Genomic DNA, 17,689 nt, shown 5'->3' with positions numbered 1-17,689 from the left:
TTGGAATTTTGGGGAGAGCTCCTCAGTGCTTTTGTCTGACAGGTCTGCTACAAATATTTGAGTGTGAAGCTCCTAATGGAAATAATGGCCAGGAATTCAAACACACCAACAACCCCCGGGCAGAGAGAGAAAGTGCTGAGGCAATAAATGCTGTTCACATCCGCTGGAACTCAGAAATCCAGAGGCACCAAGTGATCAATAAAGTGCATCCATATTTCACTGGGGCAATCAATGCTACAGGAACCCAGGGAATAGCTGTCATTACCCACATTAAAAACAATTACAGAGTACAAACACAAATCTTTGTACATTTTCTATGTTGAATTGGAATTTTATGCCTTTACCTGGCCTGGGGGGAGAGAGCTGCCAGCAAGGACAGAGCTCTGCCATTGCACAGGAGATGTTTTAATTGCTCCCACAGAACTTCTGCAGCCCTCCCTGATGGAACAGCTTAGACAGCTTTGGTTTTAGGGTGTTCATGTGGACATACTGAAGAAGGCAGCTCTAGCATTCAAGGTTTTCAAGAGGAACAGATTTACTTGAGAAAAAGAAAACAATTTTTACAGACCCGTGGATCCTTCTGTAGAAGAGTATGTGGGACCGTTCCAGGTCTGGCTGCAACATCAATAGGATTGGAAGTCTGGAAATTCCACAAGGAGAGACAACATTATTGAGCTGCACGACAGTAACAATGCCTACAAGCAACAGAATGTGCAAAATAATAGTTCTTTATCATTACATTGTCTAAGCAATGGAGATAAACTTCTCATAAAGGAAAGGAGAACCATTATAATCCACACAGTAATATGAGTATTATCATCTCCATATCCACACTTTGATTGTCCACCAACTTCCCATTACTTTAATCAAAACCACTGAGAGAACAGTGACTATTTTAAGTAGAAAATCTCTGATGTGAAAAACCTGATTAGGAACACATTCATGACACAGCATCAAAAGCAGCATTTGGAGGAGCCAGCCCCTGCTCTGCTGATTCTCAGTGATGCACTCAGCACACAGAGCCTCACTGCAAAGGACCACAACTCCATCCACAGGGACTGCCACTATATGGATATCAGGAAAACATCCACTTGGAAAAAAATAAACCCCTTCCCATTATTTGAATGTAAACAGCCAATTAGTAAAATGCAGTTTTGTGGGGGGAAAAACAAACGAACAAACAAACAAACAAACAAACAAACAAAAAACCAACAAAGAAAAAAAACCACTAAAACCCAACCCCTCTACATTTAGATAGAGCTGGTTCCTATGTCAAAATGAAGAAAATAGAAATCAGCTCCAGTATAACTAACAATTAAATAAGAGAGTTGTTAACAGTCTGATTACCATACAGACGAAGATTCCCACTAATGAACTGCAATTTACATATTCAGTCATTAGAGTGGATGGGCCAATTTAAGGAAGAAGCTGTCTCCTCTGCAGAAATCCCACCCCTGATTTCAGTCTTAGCTGCAAAGAGGACAGACTGACTTCCTCCCACTGACAAATAAAGAGTGACTCCACGAAAACAAAAGAGACAAGCCCTGAACTCCACATTTCTCTCCCCCAGCTATCACCCATGAGGAGAGCCAAATCAGTGTTCTGCACTGTGCTGGAGCTGGGAGGTAATTATGGAAATGAGTAAACAACAATGAGCACCGTTTCTTAAAATCCTGATTATTACATGACCTTTCATTAATGCACACTATCCCAGAACTAATTATATTGCTTCTAAAGTTAACTATAACTTTATATAAATTATTATTTTTTAAATGTTCATATATGTAGCTGAACCTAATGAGAAATAACTTCTCTTTGTGGTAAATTTGGAAAAAGGCAATTGTCCCCTGTGGAATGAAGCTGTAAGTCAGAGCTGAGCTGCTCCAGGGCATCAAGTCCATGCTAACCCCAGCCCTGCCCTGGCTCCCAGGTGTGTCTGAGCAGTACCAGGTAATTCCTGTCTTACCTTGGGTTGGAAAGCTCCTTGCAGAGAGCCAAAGGGGCCGGTGGGAGGGATCATGGGAGGAATACCTGATACAGCTGGAGGATAGGAGTGAAACAGCTGCAACAGAAAGAGAAGAGCGTCAGCACTGGGTCACCACCAGCACAGCAGCTGAGGAGGACACAGAAAGCATTCCTGCAGAGTAGTAGGAAAATGTTACATGGAGAAAACTGAGAAGCATTGAAGTGATCTCATTGCAACAATGTTAGTTAAAGCAGTCGATGGGATGTTCACAGATGTCATGAGGTTTAGAGCTTAAAAGCAGTTCCAAAATCAGACAGCCAGCAACCTGTACCTGCCTTGGGCCAGCAGAGCATAAGGGAGATGTTTGCCCCTCAATTATTAATTTTTAAATTGGAGAGAGGTTTTAAATGGTTTCAGCCCGTGAGTCGTTTCAAGAGGACAGATTCCTGAGCTGAATGAGACTCAGAAATCTCCTGTTTAAGTGGAAAAAACTCTTAGGAGTTCTAGAATATTGTATCATTAAAACTCCATTAGTAGGTTGGGATTTTAATGGTATCTGTAGGAAATGAGGAAAATATCCACAATTCTTACTTCATTAGCCTGTCTGAGAGGATATCCTGCCACATCTAATACTAGCAGACAGACAATCTGATTTGTCAAAGATTAGTATTTAAACAAAATGTTCAGGCAGAACTTCCCAGAAATGTATGAGAGTTTTTTTTATAAAGAGAGACTGCCCAGCACAAAAATGCATCCATGTCCACTGACCTCCCTGACTGTCCTAAGGGAATTTGGGAAAAAAACCAAGAGGCTGCTCTGTGCTAATGCAGACAAACACAAAGGAAACAAGCAGGCAAATTAAAGAAATAAATTGTTCCCTGGGAGGGTGGGCAGGCCCTGGCACAGGGTGCCCAGAGCAGCTGTGGCTGCCCCTGGATCCCTGGCAGTGCCCAAGGCCAGGTTGGACACGGGCTTGGAGCAGCCTGGGACAGTGGAAGGTGATCTGCGATGGCAGGGGTGGAAGAGATGGTTTTTAACACCCCTTCCAACCCAACCCACTCTGTGATTCCACGATAAACCATCACATCCCAATCTGCCCCTGTCTCTGTGCTCTGCCAGTGAACCTCTGGAACTTGCTGTGACAGAAAACTCCCAACTCCATGAAAATGCTGCTATCACACACCAAACTGCTTCCTGGCAGGAGTCTGGGATTCAAAGCATCACACTCCAAACCCACTCTCAGCGTGAAACCTCTGGATCTCAGAGGGGCTGGACTTAGGAGGGGATAGATCTAGGAACAGATGGATCTAGGAGGGGATGGATCTAGGAGGGGATGGATCTAAGAGAGCATGGCTGCCAGCTCCAATTTTGGGAATTTCAACCCAAAAACCTAACAGGGCTCTCTGGCTGAGAGCAATTCCCCTCTGACTATGGCTGAGCAAAATCAAAACTACTGTGTGCTACTTTTAAGATCAAAATAAATGAGTTAATGGCCAATTGAACAGAAGCAGGACTGGGCAAAGTCAAAGACTGGACATGAGGGGTGGAAAAACACTGAGCAAATCCCATCCAAGAGTAAATCAGTACCACGAAACTGTGATGGATTTGGATATGCCAGGCATACATGTGTGCTTTTCTTCATCATTTCTTCTTCCACTAGCTTATGCTGCAAGGTCATTTATCCATATTGTATTTACTGAAAGCTGAGAAAACATTTCAGAGGTATCAGAAGATTTTCTCAGTTTAAAAGCCTGGTATTGAGGCTCCATTCATGTTGCTGCTGTTGTTTTTAATTCTATTTAATTTGGACCTGCTCCATCCAATGGTGCAGAAAACATTTTGAGATTAGTTGATACTGAACTGTAGGCATTTGAGAAACCATTAAGAGACATTTGTCCTCATTTACAATAACTTTTAATGAGTAAAATGTGCTTTAAATTCTCCAGTGTCTTCTGTCTTTAATTCTCAGTGTAATGAACTAATTCTAAGTGAGGGGAAAAGATGTAATAGTTCGTATTCTATTGGCTATGACTAATAATAAGGAATTCTTTCGGTTTTATAACAACTGGTAAGTTAATCAAATGTGACCTTTCCTCAAGGTCAGAATTATTAATAAAATACAAATAGTTTATCTCCATGATTAATTAGTATCAGTTAAATTCCTCCAGCTTTCAGAATCCGCCTTTCCTAGTCAAGTGCTTCCTTCTTCCCAAGTATTCCTTCTCTTTTGAGCAGCAGTTTTCCCTTCTAGCTTTCCCTGGGGAAACAAGCAGTGACCCCAGCTTCCCTTGGCCAGGTGTATGTGATGCTAAACTACACCTGGCAGCAGCTGCAGGTAAAAGCAAAGCCCCACTGTGCTAAAAGAGAAGGAATAACACTGATCTAAAACTCAGCATTAGCTTCTACGTGAGCTGCACTCCCTGTTCCAAAGCAGATGAAGTTTAAGTCTCAAACAGACCCTGCTCTCCTACAAAGTTCACCCACACTTACTGCCAACTTTCAGGTATCTGAGTTCCAGGTGTGGATCTACACTGGAAGCTGTTGTCCCTGGGAACAGCTCTGTGCAGATGCCACATTCTGACATATTTGTATTTCTTCTTGCCCTGTGGGTGTGCTCCCAGCCCAGCTACGGGGCAGCTCCCATTCCCTGTGCCCTGCCCAGTCCCAGGAGTGGGAGCAGGGGACACCCAGCTGGCCTGGCTGGGGTGGGAGCAGGGGACACCCAGCTGGCCTGGCCTGGCTGGGGTGAGAGCAGGGGACACTGGACTGGCCTGGCCTGGCTGGGGTGAGAGCAGGGGACACCCAGCTGGCCCAGCCTGACTGGGGTGGGAGCAGGGGACACTGGCCTGGCCTGGCCTGGCTGGAGTGGGAGCAGGGGACACCCAGCTGGCCTGGCTGGGGTGGGAGCAGGGGACACTGGCCTGGCCTGGCTGGGGTGGGAGCAGGGGACACTGGCCTGGCCTGGCCTGGCTGGGGTGGGAGCAGGGGACACCCAGCTGGCCTGGCTGGGGTGGGAGCAGGGGACACTGGCCTGGCCTGGCTGGGGTGGGAGCAGGGGACACTGGCCTGGCCTGGCCTGGCTGGGGTGGGAGCAGGGGACACTGGCCTGGCCTGGCTGGGGTGGGAGCAGGGGACACCCAGCTGGCCTGGCTGTGGTGGGAGCAGGGGACACCCAGCTGGCCTGGCTGGGGTGGGAGCAGGGGACACCCAGCTGGCCTGGCTGAGGTGGGAGCAGGGGACACTGGCCCGGCCTGGCTGGGGTGGGAGCAGGGGACACCCAGCTGGCCCGGCCTGGCTGGGGTGGGAGCAGGGGACACCCAGCTGGCCCGGCTTGGCTGGGGTGGGAGCAGGGGACACTGGACTGGCCTGGCCTGGCTGGGGTGGGAGCAGGGGACACTGGCCTGGCCTGGCTGGGGTGGGAGCAGGAGACACCCAGCTGGCCTGGCCTGGCTGGGGTGGGAGCAGGGGACACTGGCCTGGCCTGGCTGGGGTGGGAGCAGGGGACACCCAGCTGGCCCAGCCTGGCTGGGGTGGGAGCAGGGGACACCCAGCTGGCCTGGCCTGGCTGGGGTGGGAGCAGGGGACACTGGCCTGGCCTGGCTGGGGTGGGAGCAGGGGACACCCAGCTGGCCCAGCCTGGCTGGGGTGGGAGCAGGGGACACCCAGCTGGCCTGGCCTGGCTGGGGTGGGAGCAGAGGACACTGGCCTGGCCTGGCTGGGGTGGGAGCAGGGGACACCCAGCTGGCCTGGCTGGGGTGGGAGCAGGGGACACCCAGCTGGCCTGGCTTGGCTGGGGTGGGAGCAGGGGACACCCAGCTGGCCTGGCTGGGGTCACAGACAGTCTGCCAGCCCAGTGCAGACACCAGGGGCATCCCCTGGGAGCAGCTGCTCAGCTGTCCCACAGGACCATGGGGCAGCCCCTTCCCAAGGACAAAGCTTTCCCCAGCGAAGGCAGGAGGGATCAGATCCGAGCCTTGGCCCCAGCACAACTCCCTGGCTAAGGGAGCACAGCATGGAGCTTTCCTGGCCTTAAAGGGGGTGAGGCCACGACCAGCTAACTCCCAAATTTCTGAGATCATCTGACTGAATTTGAACAGCAGATACAGCTGGAGACTTCTGCAACGCATCCTATCCTACACTGCCAACTTCTGTGCTTGATTTGTCCAAAATCTGGGTACTACCTCCCGATTCCGTGTTCCTGCTGGGATCCACAGGCCACACTGATGACAATCCTGAACCCCTGTGAAGCTCAGCAAATCAGAGTGCAATTTAACACTGGTGCAGGTGAGCAGCAGTGCCCTTTGGAGTGCAAGTGGGAATGTTTGCCCAGTGCTCCCAGAGCTCTGAGCCTGCAGAGTCCCAGCTGTTCCAATGAGGTGCCAGACATGGACAGGACTGTCCAGGGGCTGGACAGGCTGTGAGCAGGGGTTGTGTTTAATCCAGACACCATTGTCTTCACCAGTTTTTTTTGCCCAGTTCCACTTCTAAGCAAAACCAACACATAAAGCCAAATGCTCTGCAGATTTCTGAGTGCTGATGCAGTACTCCTTCTCTCATCAAAATATTGCTCTTGGATTAAGAAACTCTTGCCAGACACCTGCCTCTGCCAATAGGATGAAGAAAATACAACCCAGAGTTCAGCAGCAAATCAATCAGTGGATTCAAACCCCTAGGAGCAGAAGCTTTACATTTAACTGGAATTTTAAAAATCAGTTCATCTCGATAAGTAACATTTTTGGTAGCTTAGGTAAACACATCTACTGCATAGCTGGATTCATGCTGCTGTCATCAAACAGAGCTTTCAAAACGTAACAAGCCCAGTGGATCAGATGAGCCTTTGAAATCTGAGTAATAAGACGGGTTTTCAGATTTTATCAAACAAAATATGGTAGATTGGGAAAACTATTAGATTATCTATCCCTGAAGGATTTGTATGATAGTTTGTCAGTTAGTCTCAAGTTCCTTAATAAAATATCAGCCCAAGGGTTTGTGGCACAACTGAAACACCGTGATGGAATCGCTGCTCTCTCCTGATTCATGGAACAGTCAGCTCTTCTGTCTCATCTTTTCACATCAAACCTGGCTCCAAATGGTGTGCGAGCAAGAGATCTTTTGACTGGAAAAGCTGATACTGCATCTTTATCAGAAACAAGCACCATGAACGCAAGCCTTCAAAAGCCAAAGCAACCAAGGACGGTAATGGTAAATCCTGGAGTGATGATTAGGGAGAGATTTGACACTGTGCCATTGAGTGGTGATCCCAACCCACCACAGAAAAGCAGTGAAGTCAGTTGGAAACAGAGCAATGAAACTCACACTGTGACGGTAGAAGGGGTCAACTTTTGTAGGATATTTGTCAAACTGCAAAGGGATCAAAGCACAAACTAGTTACTTTATATTTTCTTGCTTTACTTCTGTTGGCAAAATAGAAGACGACTTCTCTATTATTCGGCAACCAACAGAGAGGAAAAAATACGCAGAAAATCAGTTTCCAATGAAACCGTTTGGGATTCTCCCTTTCTTCCAAGTAAATCAAGATCTTTTCGGGACAGGACAAAGGAGGAGGCCCCAGAGTGAACACTCCAAGCAGGACCGGCCAGAGCCTCGTCCCTCAGTCCTGTGCTGCCACCTGAACCTCACATTGTGACAGAGGGACAGCCCTGCCTCTCCTGCCCAGACACCCCAGGGCAGCACAGAAGCCCTTCCTTCCCCACAACCTGGCAAATTCTCCGCAATACTTTCGTAATAAAGAATAGAGTTGTGCTCTACTTATCCTCACATTTCTGCCTGTGGTACGCACCATGGGCGGTGCTGGCGTCGGCATGATGGCAGTGGGAGGGATGGCGTGGGGGAAGGGCGTGAAGGTGTGCTGGTGGGTGTGTTGGTGTGTGTGCTGGTGCTGGTGCTGGTGCTGGTGGAACTCTGTCCTCAGGTAGGGCGGCGGGCCCAGCGAGGCGCCGCGGTCGGCGCTCTGCGAGGCCAGGAACCGCGTGTTCAGCTCCTGGCGCAGGAGGTCTTGTTCTGAAACACAGAACCACGGAGTCGCAGCATTAACGGCCTTGGAAAAGACCTTGGAGATCACTGAGTCCAGCCCACGACCCACCACCACCTTGTCACCCAGAGCATGGCACTGAGTGCCACATCCAGTCCTTTTACAACACCTCCAGTGACTCCAGCACCTCCCTGGGCAGCCCAGCCCAATGCCCCATCACTCTTTCTTTGGAGAATTTTTTCTAACCCAGCCTAAACTCGCCCTGGTGCAGACTGAGGCTGTGTCCTCTCATCCTGTCGCTGCTCCCTGGGAGCAGAGCCTGACCCCACCTGGCTGCACCCTCCTGTCAGGGAGGTGTAGAGAGTGATGAGGTCTCCCCTGAGCCTCCTCCTCTGCAGGATAAACAGCCCCAGCTCCCTCAGCCGCTCCTCACTTGTGCTCCAGAGCCCTCTGCAGCCTTGCTGCCCTTCTCTGGACACGCTCCAGCCCCTCCATGTCCAGCCCAAATGGGGGGCCCAGAACTGGACACAGCACTCGAGGTGTGGCCTCATCAGTGCCGAGTATGGGGGAAAAGAAACAATAAAACAACACAACCCCCTTCCCCCAAGCTCTGGGGCTCTTCCAGGCCTTGTGCCACTTCCTTTGCTGTCTGCGGCAGCATCATTGTATTTAAAACCTCCTGGTGATAAATCATGACACAGCACAGGGTAGGAAAGTTCCCTCAGGTCTTCCCTCAGACCTCAAAGGCCTGAGACAGTACAAAGTTTCCATGTCCCCTCTCACAAAGCCTGTTTTCACATTCCTTTGAGCATTTATGGACATGGACACAGTCCTAAACAGGGGAGGGTGGATGAGCAAGCTGGAGTGAGCAAACAAGTGGCTGCTGCTCACGTGAGCACCCTGGTGCATGGACACAAAATGATGTTACACAAATGCTCCTTTTTCCTCCCCTCAGTGACCCTGGCACAGGGTGCCCAGAGAAGCTGTGGCTGCCCCTGGATCAATGACAATGTCCAAGACCAGGCTGGACGGGGCTTGGAGCAGCCTGGGACAGTGGAAGGTGTCCCTGCCATGGCAGGGGTGCCACCGGATGGGATTTAAGGTCCCTCCAACCCAAACCTTCTGAACACACCTGAGCTCAGCATTGCTGTGAGCTCAGCCAGCAGAGACCCTCCCTGCAGAGAGGGAAGCCATGCTGGGCACAGACCACAACTGCATGAAGAACTTTGCTGTGGGGGTCACAGATTCTGTGCGGACACATCATGAACTCTGCCGGGTTTTTACTCTGGGTTGAACAGAACAAACCTGGGAAAACCACCGCCTTCCAAAAGCAGTGACTCCCAGGGCAGAGGCAAAGTCCCTGGCTATGTCTGGGTGTCTGTTTGGCTTTGCTCTCTCTTTGCTCAGCACTGAGGACAGCCTCTCCCCACCAAGAGCCCTCACCAAAAGCGAGCCCCGGTTACTCGGACCAAACCCAGCCTGGTGCCCCACGTGCAGTAAGCGCTCTCACCTGAGTAAGTGCTACCAGCTGGGTGTCCCGGAACCTGCAGCGTCCCTGACGTCAGCGGCGGTGGCGGGGGCAGAGCCGCGGGAGGGGCAAACATATTGGGGTGGTGTGGGTGTGCGGGGGGCTGCAGGGCGGGCGGGAAGCTGTGCAGGGGGCTGTGGCTGGCCAGGGACAGCGGGAACGGCGACGCCGACGGGTGGTGCGAGATGTGCGGGGGAGGCGCCTGGGTCTTGGCGGGGGTGCTGCTCCTGCTGCTGCTGTTAAGGAGAGGAGAAACCATCAGGGCTCGTACGGAGAGAGAAAAACCCCAGCACACGCAGGAACGCGACCTCGGCAGCCCCTCACGCCGAACACAGCACGGGTGAGACTCGTGTGACAAATCCCAGTTACTCTTTCCATTCTACCACCGGGACACCCCTTTCTCCAACACCTGCTGCACCTGCTCTCTTATCTTTTACTTCTCGTGGTCCCTGCACACCTGAGCCGTGTTCTCCCTCGCTGCAAGAGGTTGGTATTGTCCCACAGCAGCACAGGGGTGACACACAAAGGGGTAATCAGCCCTGTGCATTCATTACTTAATTATCAGGTCCTTTCCACGTGACTGCTCCTGGATCACGTTTTCAGGCAAATGAAGCTCAAAATCACTGCATTAATAAAAATTTCGTTTTTCTTTTTGCTGTGAATTACTAAGATGAACGATCGCAGAAAATGTGAAATGAAGTTGAGAAGGCAACAACAGATTTGTGCTTATTGTACAGGTAATGCCACTCTCTACCCCCACAATAAAATGAGAGAAGACAAGTAAACAAAAGAAGTATTTGTGATTACACCGGCTGCAATTTTCAGGTTTCATTTCCCACTAATGAGTATTTAAAATACATTAATGGAAGACTTAATTCTCCTTGTCTTTATTTCAAATAACAACATGTTTCTATTGTCGTTAAAGACAAGCAGCAGGCAATTTTGGTTAAAAATAAAACCAGGTCTTAAACACCCCCCCAGTCTTTAGTCAAACCATGAAGCAACCACAGCGCTGTTTCCCCAGGTCTTCAAGGTCCTATCTCCCTGCTGGGAGCTCAGATTTGGAGAATGGCAACCCAGCTTACAAGAGGGGAAACCTGAGGTCCCTGACTCAGAGGGACTTCACAGATTCCTGTGCACATGGTGTTAAATCTCACTGCTCGTCTTTATAATCCACAGATAAAAGGTGAGGCTGATCTCATCGTGGCCAGGTGAGAGAAGAACACCGAAGCCTGCAAGGTGTCAGCAGTGCAGGAAAACATGGAGCTGTGAAGTGCCTGGTGTGTGACTGCTGGTGAAGGGCTGTCACCAGCTGAACCTTGATCGAGGGGCTCCTGGCTCCTTGCCCTGGGGCACGGCAGCGCTTGGAGAAATCAGATATTTACAGGGGACGGGAGGGCAAAACTGTCAGCCCCCAGAGAGCAGCCAACCTGCAGGAATTGGGCTTTTCTTCCCCTGATCTATACTGTGTAAAATTCCCTCCAAAAGCACAAGTACGGCAGGGAAAAAAATCCAAAGCAAATGAACTTCAAATACCCAGAGTTTATGGGAGCACCGGGTCACAGAGAGTGATCCTGGCTCATCTCGGGAGGAATCGAGGTTAAATGCGCCAAGTGCCCTTTATTTCCCAGGGATGGGATGGGCTGTGCCATCACTTCTTTATCCAATCCCCCTCCAGGCTCAGTCCAGCACCCCAGACACCCCCCCATGCACCTACCTTAAGCTGTTGAGGCTCAAGCTGCTGCTGTTGTAGGTGGAGAGCGGCTGCGAGAGGCTCTGGGGATGGGGCTGCACCGCGGGCAGGGCCGGGTGCGCCGGGGGCAGCGGCGACTGCGGCCGCGGCGGGTGCTGTCCGGCCGGGGGCTGGCCGCAGGGCTGGCCGCAGGGCTGGCTGCAGGGCTGGCCGGGCTCCTCGGGCGCCGGGGGCACCGGCACGGCCGGGGCGGGCGCCGGGGCAGGAGCCTCCGGGCGCGGGGCGAGCGCGGGGCTGGGGCAGCGGCCCTCGGGCGGCGGCTCCAGCGGCGGCGGCGGCGTCACCTGAGGACGGGGGTCTTTAGGCACCACAGGCTCAAGTATTGGGTCTTTGCTGCTGTCCTGGCTCTTCTCTTGACTCCGTTCTAGTCCTGATATTTTGGGGACAGCTGGGCCCCTAGCACCAGGGTCGCCATTGTCAGCAAGTGCGCCAACTCCCACCTCTTTATCTGCAACAACAACAGCAACAGAGAGAGAAAATGGTTAAATGTGAGACGGGCCGACCCAAAACCACTGCTGGCCACTCGCCCCAGGAAGCTCCATTTTGTTTCCACCGAGAACCATCCAGGTGAGCGTGAAACTGAATCAAATCCATCTGCCCGAGTGACTCTCCTCAAAATGAAACTCGTGGCAGAGAAGACAGACCCTGCTCAGCGCTCCTGTTCTCCATCGTTGTTACTCATCGTCACTCCCTCACTGAGGGAACAGACTGAGGGACCTGAGCCACTGAGGGAGCCAGCACCACATGAGCTCTGTGCTTCTCACAGAATGCTTAAGGCTGGAAAAGATCTTTAACACCACCAAGTTCAATCCCTCGCCATGTTCACCACTCAATCATGTCCTCAGGCACCACATCCACACGTTTTCTGAACACTTCCAGGGTTTTGACCGCACCACTGCCCTGGGCAGCTGTGCCAGGGACTGAGCACCCTTTCCACGGGGAAATTCCTGCTGATGTCCATCCTGAGCCTCCCCTGGCCCAGGCTGAGGCCGTTCCCTCTCCTCCTGTCCCTGTTCCCTGGGAGCAGAGCCTGACCCCCCCGGCTGTCCCCTCCTGGCAGGGAGTTGTGCAGAGACACAAGGTTCCCCTGAGCCTCCTTTTCTCCAGGCTGAGCCCCTTTCCAGCTCCCTCAGCTGCTCCTGGGGCTCCAGACCCTTCCCCATGACACAAGAGCTGAACTTTAAAACACACACTAGCAGCAACCTTGGCTTTTTTGGTTTGCCTGATCATGGAGTGACTTATTTCTATTTCCCAACTCTTTAATAATAATGAATATAATTATAATTTTAACATCTGTACATTGGAGTTTTGCTCACTGGGGCTCCACAGCAGTTTCCCGTTGGAACCACTCCCCAAACCTTCTGCCAGTGTGGATGTGATCCATGGCACCCCTCGGAACAAACCCAGGGGAATGCTGCTGGCCCAAGCCTGGGAAAGGTGCTGCCTTGCAGGTGGGGGATCAGGAACCCATTTAGGGCCATACTGCACAACAACCTGGAACAGCTGGACTTACACCTTCAGCAACTACAGAAACACAGCCCAAGAGAAACATGCGAGGTTTGAAGGGGCTTGGGACAAGAATAAAAGCGTCCAGTGTTCTAAATAACCTAGGACAAGAAACCCTTGCTTCCTTCAGCTAGTTTTAAGGGGTAAAATGACTAAATGCGTAATGAAACAATATCCATTCAGAGAAAATTGCTGACAGCTCCTTTTTGCCAACCCTGTAGTAAAGGAGAGAAATTCATAGGATGGGGAGTGATCTCTGCCAGCCCATGGTCTGGGCACATGTTTGCCAACCATCATATCCCTGGAGGCAGCCTGGCAGCCATGTGTCACAAACATGGCATCATTTGGGGTTAATTTCATCAACAGATCAAAAACAAACCACACCAGGTACCTGCTCACTACGTGTTTTGCAGGCCCACTGCAAGGGTGAACAGCCTGGGAAAGCAGAGGTTGTAGACAGGAGATGGGGGGAAAGGGGATAAAGGGAGGTAAAATGGAAAAAAAGGAAACAAGAAAGAGGGGGAAGAAGTAAATAGGCTCCTTTGATTATAACCTTCTTTAAGGTTAAGGAATACCTGTAACAGGCACAGAGGCTCCTCCACAACTTGGATTGGACAATTATGGGGGCAAGAGAGGGACCCCAGAGGATAAAAACAATTACTCTGCCACATGCCTGAGGTCCATCTCACTGCAATAAACTGCAGGTTCTAGGTAAAGGGAACTTTGCTTGCATTAACTCTTTGGATCAAACCTCTTTGATCAAACATTACTAGAATTTAGAGTGTGATGCACACATGTGTTAAGGCAGATCCCCAAGGAGGAGAGGAATGAGCAACAGTTTGTCCAGGAGTAGGTGGATCTATGTTCCCAGTCCTTATGGGTGTAGGAGTTACACAGTTTTGGGTTTGTTGGGTTATTTTACACAATGGCATTGAGGCTTCAGGCTTGTCACCAGCAATGCCCTACTACATGTCTCTAGCAGGTGGTCTGGAAATCCTGCAGAGGTGCTACTTCCAAATCTACAGGGAACACCTTCACTCAGTGCATTCATTAAATCCTTTCCTTTGGTATTTTTAGCCTCTCTCTTGTGTCACATTTATTCAGCACAGCTCAGTGCTGGGGAGCTGCCCCTCCTCCCCAGGAGAAAAGGGCTGGGAATGCCACTGTCTCCTGGGTGTTCCCTGCTGCTGCTCACATCCCCATCCCTGTGAGTCTGCACTCGGGAGATTGTGCCTGCAGTAAAATAAATGTTATTCCCAGTCTCCCACAGCCGTGCCCGTGCGTTCTGCCTGTCCTGTGTGACACCAGTGCACCCACGCTGAGCCCCAGCCCAGCTGTGCAGGAGGCCCAGCACACACAGCCCTGCCTGCTGATAACCATGATGTATAAATCAGAACCAGTTCCCAGCCCCTCTATCTATCTGGGGAGTTGAAATCCCCTCTCAGTGATAAACGTCACCAATCACAGGTTTCACGAGGAGGGCTCCAGTCCTCATCAACAGCACTTCAAGGCCACACAGACAAGATTGCTCTTTTCCTACCCAGGCTGACTGGCTCAGTGGGAGAACTCTGGAGGGAAAAAAACCCTTAATGTCACCATGACACAGACAACCCAGCTTTCTGAGATTGTTTATCATCAGAGGAATTCATCTCCACCCACCAGCTAAGCAAGCACAAAGCTAACTTTATTTGCTGGCTGTCTCCACACCCTGCTTTGCATAAAGTGGAATTACTGCACTGGGATTCAGGAGGGCAGTGACTGTGATGTAACTTCCACGCTGATACAGGCTCCCCTTTTTCCACTGGGTTGATATTGCATCCACCAATAGCCAGTCTTCCACTGACAAAGGAATAAAGCCAGAATTTGATGCTGAGGACTGAGGAACATTCACATTTCCCAGAGAGGAAATGCAGCTCTCATTATCTTCCCTTCCTGTGCCCTCTGATTAGCCTTAAATCTCAAATTCAATTTATCACTCACACAAACTCAAGACACAACTCCAGTCCTCTCCCTGCGACCCTGCTGTGCATGTGACTATTGCTGGCTTGGCTCCATGACACCAGGGAGCAGCCAAGGCCACCCTGGGGACACCTCTAGGTAACCCAGGTGACTCAGGTGACCCCCAGATACTCTGTAGCTGGGAGAACCAGCAAACACTTCCCGCTGGAGACATGGATTTTGCGTGACAAACACAGGCAACATGCAGCTTTCCATCACTGTCTTTCTTTCTAATGTGCAAACCACTAAAATTTGACCTGAATTCTGCATTCTGGCTCCCATCTGGGTGGTCCCAGAGTTAAAGGTTGGCCAGAGGTGACCAGTTGGGAACATTACAGCCACAGGAACAGCCCAGCTGGTCTCCACTGGTGAAAAGTCGCTGTTGGAATTTGCCAGACGTGACACTCCCCGAGAATCACCAACACAGAACCCTCTCACTGTGCCCGGCTGAGGTGTTTGCAGATGGGTTCAGCATGTCTGGCAGCACCAAAGAGCACAGGAGGTGCCAGGAGCCAGCACAGGGTGTGCCATGGTCACCCCCAGCCTGGCCAGTCCCTGGGCATCCCAGACCATGGGGAATGAAACCCCCTTAGGGACACCCCTGCAGGATCATGTCAAACTTACAGTGGTCAAACCTTTTCTCCAAACATAAAATATCCAGCTTTTCCATGTCCAGGTGGTGAGACAGCCAGGTCTGGAGTGTCATCCAGAAATGAGGCTGTACCATATCCTGTCACTCCTCCTTCTGCCTGCATTTGGATTCAGCCTCTCCACACCTGGCCTCAGGCAACTTCAGAGATCAACTCAGAACCAGCACTAAATATTCCACTTTCCTGAGACAGAAGTTTAGGATTAAGCTCCAAATCCTTATTGCACAAGCGGGAAAATTATAGGAGTTGTCAGTGCTCTGCAGCATTATCTTTGGGACTGAGCATTCACCCTACCAAAGAAATATTTTATCGTATCATTTAATTAAAAAACAGTATTAATTTTGTTTCACTGCTCTGGTAAGTTGAACTCCTGACAGCATTGTATCTGCCTAACTCAAATTTTCTCCAAACTTCTTAATGCAAGATAATAACCCAGATCTCCCAAACTCCTTTTCTCCAGCTTTACCACGGATAAGTGGGGAGTTGGTACAAACTGTCACAACCTCTGGAGTCCTGGCATGCAGGACAGATCCACCCCACAGACCACCAGCTCTTCACAAGCACTTTACAAGGCTTGAAATAATGAATCAGACTGCAGCCCTGACTGTCCATTTCACATTGATCAGACGTTGGTCAGTGCAGTATCTGGATAGGGAGAGGCAGGTGCCAAGAGCTGTTACTGCCAGCAGGGAGGAGGCTCAGGGTGCAGCAGCCAGCACGCATCAAACAGGCCCCAGAGCAGCTCAGCTGTTGTACTGGATACACGTAATTTGCTAAAAACAATTCCTCATTTTTAGCACACAGTCATCTTTCATCCTAATTTCCAAGGACGCTAACAAAGCATTTGATTATGCAAATGAAGAACATGCCTTCGAAAGCACAGTTCCTTGCAGCTCTGTCATCTGCTGGCAGCAATTACTCCACACTGAGCAGGTATTTAGCACAAGTGAACAGCAAGGCTGGTGACACACTTTGTACTTAATTATAAAACACAGAGGAAAATCATTCAGGACAAAAGATTTTGCTACCTCCTGTTAAAAATGTTTATCCTCTGCACTGAAAGGGATTTAATTGTCAACAATGAAGTTGCAGATCAATGAAAAGAAGCACTTAGTGGGATTGCACAAGATGTTGACAATTGTTCCGTCATTGAGCTGCTTCTGGCCTTGATTTGAGAGTGCAGAGTTCTCTAATACAAGAAACCATTTCTTTCCCCCAGCTGTTAAACAGAACATACTCCATAAATGTAACTCCTGGAGCTGTACACTGGGAGCATTTGACAGCACTTATTTCATTGTTGTTTTTTTTTTAAAGCACCTCTTGATTTAGTACAAAGGAATGGGGTAAAGCTTTCTAGAGGGAAGTCAAGAAGGGAATATCCAAATGCCCCCGACTGTAAGGAATCTTGGCACTTCAGTAAGCAGGAAGGAGCTGCAGACAGGTGCAACACCCTCACAGACCCTGCAGGAACTCAATCCTGCTTCAACACACACAGCCAAAGGTTTATTTCCAATAAAATCTCCTGACTTCCTAACCCATCCAGCTGGGAATCAATAAATGACATCATTAACTACACAGCCCCAAGTATTCCACAGCCACGTCCTGAGGGAAGACTGAAGGGGCTCCAAATGGGCTGGAAAACTTCCCAGGTGGGAAATGATGCTGACAATGTCACTGGCGAATATTCTTTACTTAAAATGGGTTTGTGATCAAAGAGTTTCACCTTCCTGTTTCAATTCTGCATTTTAATCTAAGACATCTAGGTCTTGACAATCCTAAAACACACTCAGATGCACAGAAACACAGAAAGCCCTTGTGAGGCCAGGCTGTGCTTCCCACCCCTCTGGCACCAGCACAAGGCTTTTCCCAAACTGCTGCACAAACCCTGGAGCCAGGGTACAAATCCCACCTGCCCAAGCATGAGCCCTGCTCCTGACCTCTGCTCAAAGACTGCCTTAGATCCTGAGAGTTTCTGCCAGGACTCTCTGGAATTGTGGCAAAAACCAGGGGCTTGTTTATGCACCTAAATCTCAAGAGTTAGAGAAACCCAGAATGGGTTGGGTTTGGAGGGACCTTAAATCCCATCCAGTGCCACCCCTGCCATGGCAGGGACACCTTCCACCGTCCCAGGCTGCTCCCAGCCCAATGTCCAACCTGGCCTTGGGCACTGTTATTGATCCAGGGGCAGCCACAGCTGCTCTGGGCACCCTGTGCCAGGCCCTGCCCACCCTCACAGGGTTGAATTTCTCCCAATTACCCCATCTAACCCTGTCCTCTGGCAGTGGAAGCCATTCCC

The 17,689-nt window shown here is 50.4% G+C and overlaps 1 protein-coding gene across 2 annotated transcripts in view; it reads right to left on the bottom strand.

The window, feature by feature from the left end:
* The window catches only part of AUTS2 (activator of transcription and developmental regulator AUTS2), a 771,484-nt gene that overhangs the window by 16,900 nt on the left and 736,895 nt on the right, over window positions 1-17,689 (bottom strand). Inside the window, exons 7-12 of one of the 2 annotated variants that reach the window (XM_040082301.2) lie at window positions 11,204-11,687; window positions 9,469-9,722; window positions 7,746-7,987; window positions 7,283-7,327; window positions 1,967-2,062; window positions 569-640 (exon numbers count right to left, since the gene is read on the bottom strand). In XM_040082301.2, the coding sequence (XP_039938235.1) occupies window positions 569-640; window positions 1,967-2,062; window positions 7,283-7,327; window positions 7,746-7,987; window positions 9,469-9,722; window positions 11,204-11,687 (1,193 nt within the window). The remainder of the gene's footprint in view (window positions 1-568; window positions 641-1,966; window positions 2,063-7,282; window positions 7,328-7,745; window positions 7,988-9,468; window positions 9,723-11,203; window positions 11,688-17,689) is intronic. The other variant, XM_040082302.2, reaches the window with a different exon arrangement.

This window comes from Hirundo rustica, chromosome 19, assembly GCF_015227805.2.
Source record: "Hirundo rustica isolate bHirRus1 chromosome 19, bHirRus1.pri.v3, whole genome shotgun sequence".
In the NCBI taxonomy this organism is placed as follows: Eukaryota; Metazoa; Chordata; class Aves; order Passeriformes; family Hirundinidae; genus Hirundo; species Hirundo rustica.
This window is presented reverse-complemented; position numbering and strand designations above follow the sequence as displayed.